The 9,830-nt window shown below is 51.9% G+C and overlaps 2 protein-coding genes across 2 annotated transcripts; both read left to right on the forward strand.

Annotated features, from left to right (window-relative positions):
• Positions 1-4,444: 4,444 nt before the first annotated feature.
• On the forward strand, positions 4,445-7,244 carry ENH_00004630 (hypothetical protein, conserved; the record flags this gene model as incomplete). Its single annotated transcript, XM_013578424.1, has 2 exons — positions 4,445-4,553; positions 7,171-7,244. The coding sequence occupies 2 exons, from the start codon at positions 4,445-4,447 to the stop codon at positions 7,242-7,244; spliced, it is 183 nt and encodes a 60-aa protein (XP_013433878.1).
• A 1,416-nt stretch (positions 7,245-8,660) lies between these two features.
• Positions 8,661-9,512, forward strand: ENH_00004640 (hypothetical protein; the record flags this gene model as incomplete). Its single annotated transcript, XM_013578425.1, is given in 2 exon segments — positions 8,661-9,386; positions 9,390-9,512. Coding segments are annotated over 2 exon segments (849 nt in total).
• Positions 9,513-9,830: the final 318 nt, after the last annotated feature.

Here is a 9,830-nt window from a genome sequence, read left to right on the forward strand (position 1 = left end):
TCATTTTCATGCAGTCTGTAGTGTCGGTAGCTGCCTTTGGAACCTTAATCTGCAGTGCAGATCTGCCGACTTGTGCAAAAAATACTAACAACTACTTTGCTTACCAATGCTTGGAAACTCTAAAGGAATGGCGCTGCATTTGCTTACCAAAGCTGATGCCTCCAGCGGATCACCTCTGTGACACTGCTCTCTAGAATTCACATGTGGCCTATTGGTACTACTAGATTAGATGTGTTCGCGCGATTTAAGGGAATTTTCGGAGAAAACTGTATATTTACATTATGGCAACAGCTGCTTCTTCCCTCCCTTCCGCATTTCATCCCAACTGATATACCATGTTACGTCGCACAAGGCTGGGGCTTGTTTGGCTACTTTGTTCCACGCTTCATCACTCTTTTGGCATTATTCATCACTCATGAAATGATATACTTTCACATGCAGGCTGCCACTTCTGAAGGTGTGTTGCTTGGGAAGTTAGTGGACTATGCCCCGAGCAAGAGTTAGGCAATGCTCAGTGCCATTCACGTCGAAATTTCAATTTAGAAGTCAAAGGTATAGCAAGCGCAGCTATTTTTCTCACTCAATGCTTGTTTTTAATGAAAGCACGCGGTTACCGTCACTGCTTGCGCACAGGCTGTCTACTGATTTTGCTTTGGGAGTGGCTGAGATTTGTGCCATTCCTCGAAGATTTTGGCAATTTTGGCAGAACACTGATCCAACCTTTCAGTGCTTTTCTGTGCTTCGTGCTTTCTCCACAATTTTGCTTGGCAAGGTAAGATGGGGATGCGTTGTGGCCGTCCACAGTGCATGAGGCTTCAAATTTCAAGTGCTTGAATATCAGAGTCGTATAGCCCAAGTCGCACGTAGACTGCCGCTCTAAGGGAATTTTTGCCCGAAATTAGAGTAAATGTCCTTCCGTTTGTCCGAATATATGTCTTCTTTTCTACTTATCTGAATCTGAGGAGTAATTAAAGTTTGGGTCAGTCTGATGTAAGACCAGCCATAGTGTTACTATTCAAATCCCCTGCCCACGATTGGAAGCTTTCAGGTCCCTCGTTTCACCTGCATACTCTGTGGCTTAAGAAAAGTAACCTTTTCAGGCCAAACGTTTAATTTCCTTAAAGTCTTGAGCTGGCCTTCTAAAAACGAGGCTCAAAACCTTTGAAGTAATCAATTGAGCCCTCGCCTTTACGATTTCCCTCAAAAGCTTGCAACCGAATTCTGTGCCTACCCAAGTTCTAGCGGGCAAGGAAATGTATACTGCACGCTTCGAAGAGGGTTTAGAAGCGAAGCTTGACTGGATGACTTTGCTAGTTCCATGCACCATCAAAGCTCTGCTCTCGCCATGAGCCTTGAGATCGAACATTGCAGCATCTCTCAAAAGCGGTGGCAGTCAATAGTAGTGTGGCAGATCTTTGCCATTTCCCCAGTTTTATGGGTGGGCGGTTTCATTGCCGTTACATCTGTAGGGGCAAACGCTGAGCTGTTCCGAATTTTGCTGCTGCTGTGCAGCTTATCTTGTTTTGGATGGCCGTTGTTGTGGGCTTTTGCGGAAAGTGGAAAGTGATTTGGTAAGACACACAAGACGAGGGGCCATCCTGTGTCGGTCGAATGATACTGCATCTATATGGACTTTAAATCACTTGCGGTTCCCCTCTGCACTTAGGGAAATTATTCAACAGGACAACGGGAAATTGCTCTTTACTGCGACATCTGCGCGAACTACTACCTTGAACATTAGTGCTTCCATTTTAGATATCGCCTTTTTCTTTGGCTGCAATACGCTGCTTCCCAAATGACTGCAAAGCGCTCTGCTGTATTACTGTGCTTCCTTTGCAAAGGCATGGTTTCACAGATTGCATTTTCGACACCGGCTAGGCGGACGAACTGCATTCGCTTGGAGCTCGTGAAGAAGAGCTGAGCTATTGAGGCTGCACGAACCGGCTAGAGAAGCAGAGGCTTTTAATTCCAAGTTCTTTCTTTCCTTGCCGAAGTACACAGAACAGTCTTTACGAGTTTCCTTCTGAAAACTGAGGCGACACCGCGTTGCTTGACCATTGTGGCTCCACACTTATCCACATGCCGACTTTTTGCAGCCTGATTCCCACAGTCGAGTTATACCGACTAAATTCGCATTTTGGCGATTATATAAATCTTCAAAAGCTTACGAGAAAGCCCACCAGCAAGCGAGCTATTAGAGCCAAAGTCGCCAAAGGCCTAGGGCTCATTGCCGCAGGGCTTGAATGTTGGATGGGGGAGTTGTGATGGGTTGCTTTTTGCATGAAAGAATCAAATGTGTCATTCTGAAGAGCATTTTTGTCATGTAGGCAGCCACAAACCTCCGGCAGGAATAGAGGAAGTGTTTGCTGCGATTACTAACAGCTGAGCTTGGAAGCCACATTTGAATTTCACACTTCCCTGCAATAACAATGAATGCTTTACAAGCCCTGAGTGGCACACCGGGAAAGCACTCACACCCAAACTTGCGAGCTGTGCTTTAAAACAATTCGAACTTTGTGCTTTTCTGGATGTATTCCCCAGCTTTCCAAGTTTGGCAGAGCTGTGTGCTGCGGCAGATCAAGCTGTGCAGGGGCAGCTCGAGTTCAAAGAACTTTTGATTCTGAAAGCGTTTACTGTTCTAAATCGAATTTATGTGCCACAACGGCTTTCACTAGCCACCAAGCTTTGCCCATCTAGCATGAATCTGTTGAACTCGAAATCCCTCAGATATAGATTTCGCACTGGCAAAGGTCTTTGCGAATGCAAACGGCGCCAACTTGCAGCGCTACTTAAAATGCTGGAAACACATTTAAGCGAAGAGGAGGACCTGTAGCTACTCTGCTCCAGAGGATTTCTTTGAAACAGTGAGTTCTGAACAAATCTGTTGGAGTCCTTTCTGTTATGCACTAGAAAGCGGAAAGCAGCTTCGGATACCGAAGATCAGACTATTGCTTTTGTTTCTAAACAGCAGGCACTTGAAAAAACTTTAATGATTGCGTTTTCGGTGTAAACTGTATTCTAACTATTAGGCTGACGCGGAAACATCTGCCAATCGAGCGCGCCGCAGGCAGCAGATGCCCTTCGATAAGCCTTGTGCTGCATAATTTAGTAATGCCTAGCATTAAATTTTCTCAATTTTTGTCATTTTAGAAAGATGGAGCTTTGATTTTATTCTTTCTGCCCCCCCTCAAGAACTCCCCAACCTGTGCAGAACCACCGGGTTGCTGCAACCCTCAGAGGGTGCTGGCGGCGCACTCGCCGTGCTGCCTTCCAGACATTACAAATTTGCGAAAATAAAAAGAAAAGCTGCTGGCATTTGCATTGGGAGCGGCTGGAGTCGAAGTGCTGCAGCCAACAGAGCCTCCGAAGTGGAACTCTGCAGCAGCTGCATCGGACAGAAGCTGCTGCTTTCTAAGGCGCTGCAGCAGCTCTTCTGAAAGGCATTACTGCGGTGATCAACGCGAAGGCGCTGGGGGCGCAGGGGCAGGTATTTCCTGCTTCTTTCCCCCTGTGACTAGCCGCAGCTAGCCACTGCAGGGCTGAACAGCAGCTAGAACTCCTCTAAAATGCTTCAGTTTTGCGTTTCGAATTGAATTTTAGTTTATTTCTGCATTTTTAATGGAGTAGTTCAGGCCCGAGCTGCAGCGGAGAAAGCTGGGCATCTAGCGGCGAGGTCCAGTGGCTCGTGGCAGCGGGGTGGGGGGTTTGTCGCTTGCCCGCGATTCAAGTAGAAGGAGCTTTTTTTGAATTAAAAATCTAGAAAAAGTTGAAAAGTGGAATAATATTGGAAAGAATTTGCGGTTTTTTACTTCGCGGGGCAAAAAGAATGCAAAAGAGGCTACAGCATCTGGAAGTGCCGTGGAAACAAAGCACACCGAATCAGTCGGAGCCTGGCAGCTGTTCCTGGCGGGGAAAAGCAAGCTACTCGACCCACAGTACAAACTCCTTCATTTTGTGATCTTCCTTTCTTTTATCTTCTCGATTAGCGTTTTTAGGTAAACTCTGCGGCTTGAAATTTCAGCGACAGGACGGGACCACTGTGTGCACTGTCACGGATTCTGTGTGTTGAGCGATTCGCGCATACAAGTATGTCGTCGGCACGGGAGATCTCAAAACAACCCGTTCCCTTTTTCCTAATTTGCATTTTTTAGAATTTTTGTGTTCTTTTGGGGGGTCTTGGCGGGAGTTTGTGGCGGCAGAGGCGTCCAGTGGGAGGCCGGAGCGCCTTCCGCCGTGCAGCGCGCGGCGCGGTGGTTGTACACCTCAAACCGCAGCTGCAGGCGTTTTATTGAGTTCGTTTAAGTCACTTTTATCGAAAGAGAACAGAAGAGCAGCAGCAGAGCCCCGGAGTTGCTGCTGCAGCTCCGCAAAACCAGCTTTCTGTCTGTGCTGCTGCGCCGCAGCCGCCCAGCCAAGCTCTCGCGGCGCCGCCGCGCCAGACACAATGGAGGCAGTCAACAAACTCTGTTCCTGCAGGTTCGAGCCCCTCGTGGAGGTCCCGGTGCCGGAAAAGGCGGTGGTCTGGACTTCCAAGAACTACTACGATGGCACAGGTCCGGCACTGCTGCTGCTGCTGCTGCTCCTGCTGCTGCTGCTGCTGCTGCTGCTGCTGCGCGCAGCAGCAGGGTTTAAGCTGCAGATGCTGCTGCAGCGCGCAGCAAAGGGCTCCAAGCCGCTGCTGCTGCAGCACGCAGCAAAGGGCTTAAAGCTGCTTCTGCTGCTGCTGCCGCTGCTGCTGCCGCTGTTGCTGCTGCTGTTGCTGCTGCTGCTGCTGCTGTCGCTGCTGCTGTTGCTGCTGCTGTTGCTGCTGCTGTTGCTGTTGCTGCTGCTGCTGCTGCTACAGCGCGCAGCAAAGGGCTTTAATGAATGGGCAGCTGGAGGGGCGGGGGGAAGGGCGGCGTGGGCACAGGGTCTTGGGGTGTACGTACACCGTGAAGTTGGTTGTGTGGGGCGTGGCGGCGTCCTTTCTTGGAGTTTCTGGGCTCATTTGAACTGCATTTTTCGAATTAAGGACTATTTTTGGAAATAAAATTGTTAATTTGCGTTTTAAAACGCGTTTTGCCTTCGTTTCAGGCTGGGTGGGGCTCCCGGACAGCGAAAAGCTGAGCCTCAAGCCCACCCTCTTCGCCGACAACAGGCTGCTTTTCCTCGAGCCCGTCGACGGCGTCTGCGAGGCCTTCAGCAACGTCCAGTCCGGCAAGTACGACGTGAAGGTGCGCAGCAGTTAAGGACTTGCAAGTTTAAAGAATGCAAATCTCTTCAACTTTAAAAATAAATCATTCAAATAATTCAAATAATTCAAATAATTCAAATAATTCAAATAATTCGAATCATTCTAATAATTTAAATCATTCAAATCACTCAAACAATTCAAAAAATGCAAACAATTCAAGTAATTCAAAGAATTCACAGAATTCAAAGAATTCAAATAATTCAAAGAATTCAAATAGTTCAAGTACAATTCAAATAATTCAAATAATTCAAACAGTTCAAGTACAATTCAAAGAATTCAAAGAATCCAAGTCTCCCCGCACTGCACTGCAACTCGCTCCCCTCCCTGCTGCTGCTGCTGCTGCTGCTGCTGCTGCTGCTGCTGCTGCTGCTGCTGCAGTGCTGGAGCAAGCTGGACTGTCACCTGGGGATCGAGGGTGACCAGAGCGTATTTTTGTCGACTCCTCAGCTGCAGCAAGTTGCGGTGTACAGCCACCCGGAGCGGCTGCCAGCTTTCCCCAAGTCCTGGAAACCCCTTCTCTTCACTTTGAATTCTTCTGCAATAACTTTCCGGCTCACTGACACGCTCTGTCTCGTAGTGACCATCGACGAAAGCCACACCCCCAAAGTCCACTGCGTGGACTACAACGGGGGCTTCGCTTTGTCTCACCCCGCGAGCGGGGCGGCGCTGGCTTACGGGAGTTTGGCCGTGCGGGGCTTCGAGTCTTTGCCGAATTGCGAAATAATCCCAAGACTGGCCTCAGCCGCTGGGGACTGGGGCTTCTTTGTGCAGCTTTTTTCGTGGGGATCGCTGATTTTGGCTAAGTCCGTGGACTTGGCGCGGCCAGCGAGCTTCCTGGGCCTCGGACTTGGCAAAAAAACGGACTGCCTCGGCGTGCTGCTGCTGCCGCCGCGGCTGGCCGTGCTGCTGCACCTCGAGACCCCCAAGGTGCAGCGCAGCCTGCAGCACGGCCGGGACTTCTTGCTGACAGCTAATAAGACCAGCGAAACGGACTTGGAAATATTTTTGCTGATGGATGGCCAGCTTTCCGTCTTCAACTACTCCTTCGACTTGCGCCTGAACCGCCCCGACAAGCCCCGCCACGTGGACAACGCGGCCTTCAAGGGAGTCCTCGAACTCGACGAAAAAAAGAAATGCAGCAGATTTATTTTCCAAAACTCAAAAAACTCCAAAGTCCTCGTGGCTCAGGGCTGTCCGTTGCCTGCGGGCGACCACCTCGTCAGCAGCTCCCTCATTGCCGTCTTCGACGCCGAGATCTGTCAGTTCAACTTCTTCCTTTTTTCTTCTTTTTTTTCCTTTTTTTTCGCTCCTTTTTGCTTCTTTTCTCTTCTTTTCCTTTTCTAATTCCATTTCAGAAAATCTCTTTCAAAAATATTCCTCTTTTCGCCGGCTTTCCGCGCCTTCTGGCCCTCTCGGCCCGCTTTCTTGCCGTGCAAGTTCAAGTCTGTGGTCTTTCTTTTCGGATTTTCTGTTTTTATTTTCTTTTTTGAATTTCTCCTTTTATTTTCTTCTTTCTGCTTCTTTATTTCCTTTATTTCCTCCCTCCTTTTGTTGCACTAACTCCTCCTTGGACAGTTTTGCTGCTGCTGTGCACATTCTGCTGCTGTTATAATTGCATCCGTGTTCATTTATTTCAATTATTATTAGTGATAATAATTATTGTTATTTGTACTCATTGTTGTTAATTGTTTTTAATTGCTATTTGTTGCAGTTAACAACAATTCAAATTGCATGCGCTGCGGTGCTAAACTCGTCTGCTGCTGCTGCTGCTGCTGCTGCTGCGTCGCTTGCTGCTGAACTCGTCTGCTGCTGCTGCTGCTGCTGCTGCTGCGTCGCTTGCTGCTGGACTCATCTGCTGCTTCTTTTGCTGCTGCTGCTGCTGCGTCGCTTGCTGCTGGACTCATCTGCTGCTTCTTTTGCTGCTGCTGCTGCTGCAGGCATGTACATGACGCACCCCCCCGCGTTGAAGCTGTGTTCTGCTTTTAACACGGTGGCGCTGCCAGTGGACTAGAGGCCCGTGAGAGCAGCAGCAGCAGCAGCAGCAGCAGCAGCAGCAGCAGCAGCAGCATCTCGAGAAAAGTTCGAAAAGTTATTTCTGAAGTTTCTGAAATCTGTATTACACAGCGCAGACCCGAAAGGCAGCGAGGAGGAAAGTTGGCAAGCAGTCGCGCGCTGGGGAGCGCACCCTGCTGCTGCTGCAGCCGCTGCTGCAGCTGCAGCAGCAGCAGCAGCAGCAGCAGCAGCAGCAGCAGCAGTCTCAGGCCCTCTGCAGCCCGTCTTCCCCACCGACAAGCCCCGCGGCGGCAGTTTTGCTGCAGCAGCAGGAGGCGCCGCGCAGCGGAGGCGCTGGGCCCCGGGGGCCCCCGCTTGCGGCTTTGCTGCTGCGCTGCAGCAGGTGGGGGGCCCCCGCCTGCGGCTTTGCTGCTGCGCTGCAGCAGGTGTGGGGCCCCCGCAGTGGTCCACTGGTCACCTATTTGCGTAGTCTAGCGAGACGGGGGGAGCAGCAGCAGCGCGCGCTGGGAGCAGCAGCAAACGGACAGAAGGGCCGTTCGCCTCCCCGCAGTCGTTGGCTGCTGCTGCTGCTGCGCTGCTGCTGCAGCAGCAGCAGCAGCAGCAGCAGCTGCAGCGGCAGCTGCTGCTGCGCCTCCCAAGCGCCTGACGAGGCCGTTTGGCATTTCCTCGTGGCTGCGGCGCCGCTGAACTTGAGTTGCATTGGAAGCAATTAAAAACATTAAAAATAAATAGTTGTTTGAGCGTTTTTGGAAGTTGCAGAGCCCGCTTTCCCCGTGCGCGCGGTGTACGTACACCCCGCGAGCTGCACGTACACCCCGCGAGGTGTACGTACACCCCGCGCGGTGTACGTACACCTCGCGGGGTGTATGCGCAGCTGCGCAGCTGCGCGGCTCGCCAGAAAGCCCAAGTGGAAAGGACATTTAAATTCAAATTAGTTTTGAATTTGGGGCCTTTTAATTCCCCGAAAAAGCCGAAAAAGTGGCGGAGTTTCGCCGGAGTTTTCGCTGCGCTTTCGCAGGCCGGCTTGAAGTGACAAACAAAAGAAAAAAGAAACCAAATTGAAAACTTGAAAAGAACCATTTAATGCAACTCGAAGAAGAAATGAAATAAAACGGCAAAGCCTTTGCACTCCGAAACAATTCCTTTCGAAACTTTATAAAATCAACTCCCCAGTCCGGGGCCCACGAACCCGCAGCCAAAGAGCTGCAGCAGCAGCAGCAGCAGCTGCTGCTGCTGCTGCTGCTGCTGCAGCAGCATGTACCGCCCGTGACCACTGGTCACGCACCACTGGTCACCTCGCTGCAGCGGCTCCCCAGAGCTCCAGAAGGTCCCAATTGAGCCGCTAAGACTGCTGCGAGCTCCGCTGCTGCCTTTGCTGCAGCAGCAGCAGCAGCAGCAGCAGCAGCAAGGTTGGATGGAGGGCTCTTTTGGCCCTTCAGTTGCCACTGGAGAGACACGAGCAAGGGCACAAGTCTTCTTCCCTTTCGCTTTGCGTGTCTGTCTCCCTGGCTGCTGCTTTTTGCTGCTGCTGCCTGCTGCTGCTGCTGCTGCTGCTGCTGCTGCTGCCCGCAGCAGCAGCAGCCTGCTGCAGGCCGCGGGCGAGCTGCAGCACGTCCTCGACGAGCTGCTGCTGCTGCTGCTGCTCCAAGTCCGCAGGAGCTGCCAAAGTCTTCACACATTCTGTGAAGCAAGAAATCAAAGTCTGCAGCGCGGGCAGCGAAAGAACTGGAGAAGCAGCAGCAGCAAGGCAGCAGCAAATTGCTGCTTCTCTTTCTGCTGCTGCTGCTGCGCTGTAGGCCAGCGAAGACACGCAGCCCAGCAGGCTCGACAGCAGCAGCTGCAGGCACCGCCGGTAGTACGGCAGCAGCAGACTCTCCACGCACAGCTGCTGCTGCTGCTGCTGCTGCTGCTGCTGCTGCTGCTGCTGCGCGGACACTGGCGGCCCCGCCAATGCGGCCTTAGCAGCAGCAGCAGCAGCAGCAGCAGCAGCCGTGGAGCCGCCTGCAGGCGAAAGGAGACCCCAAGACAGCCCTTTTTCGGGCTGCTGCTGCTGCTGCTGCTGCTGCTGCTGCTGTTGCTGCTGCTGCTGCTGCTGCTGCTGCTGCTCAGAGCTGCCGGGGGAAAGCGGGCAGCTTTTAACTGAGAGGGGCCCCTCCCCAGAACTGGGGGGCCCCCCAAGGGGCCCCCAAGGAGAGTTGGGGGCGCACTGGAGCTGTTTCTTCTCTGGGGGGCCCACTGCACACAAACCCTAAACCCTAAACCCTAAACCCTAAACCCTAAACCCTAAACCCTCCTAAGCATTAAACCCTATCAAGCCCTTCTAAACCCTAAACCCTAAACCCTAAACCCTCGGCGGTTGGTTTCTCACGTTTTCTTTTCTTGGGGCTTCTGCAGGGAGCTTTGGCCCTGGTGTAAGTCTCCTGCTGCAGCTGGAGTCTGCCGAAGTCCTTTTCTTCTGCTGCTACGCGTCTGTCGCTGCTGCTGTCCGCAGCAGCACTTTCCGGGGTGCTGTTAAGAATGACAACTTTGGCGCCGAAGGCGCTGACAGCGTGGCCCCCGGGGGCCCCCCCCCCCTTGCTGCTCT

This window comes from Eimeria necatrix, genomic scaffold (assembly GCF_000499385.1).
Source record: "Eimeria necatrix Houghton genomic scaffold, Enh_scaff1133, whole genome shotgun sequence".
NCBI lineage: Eukaryota > Apicomplexa > Conoidasida > Eucoccidiorida > Eimeriidae > Eimeria > Eimeria necatrix.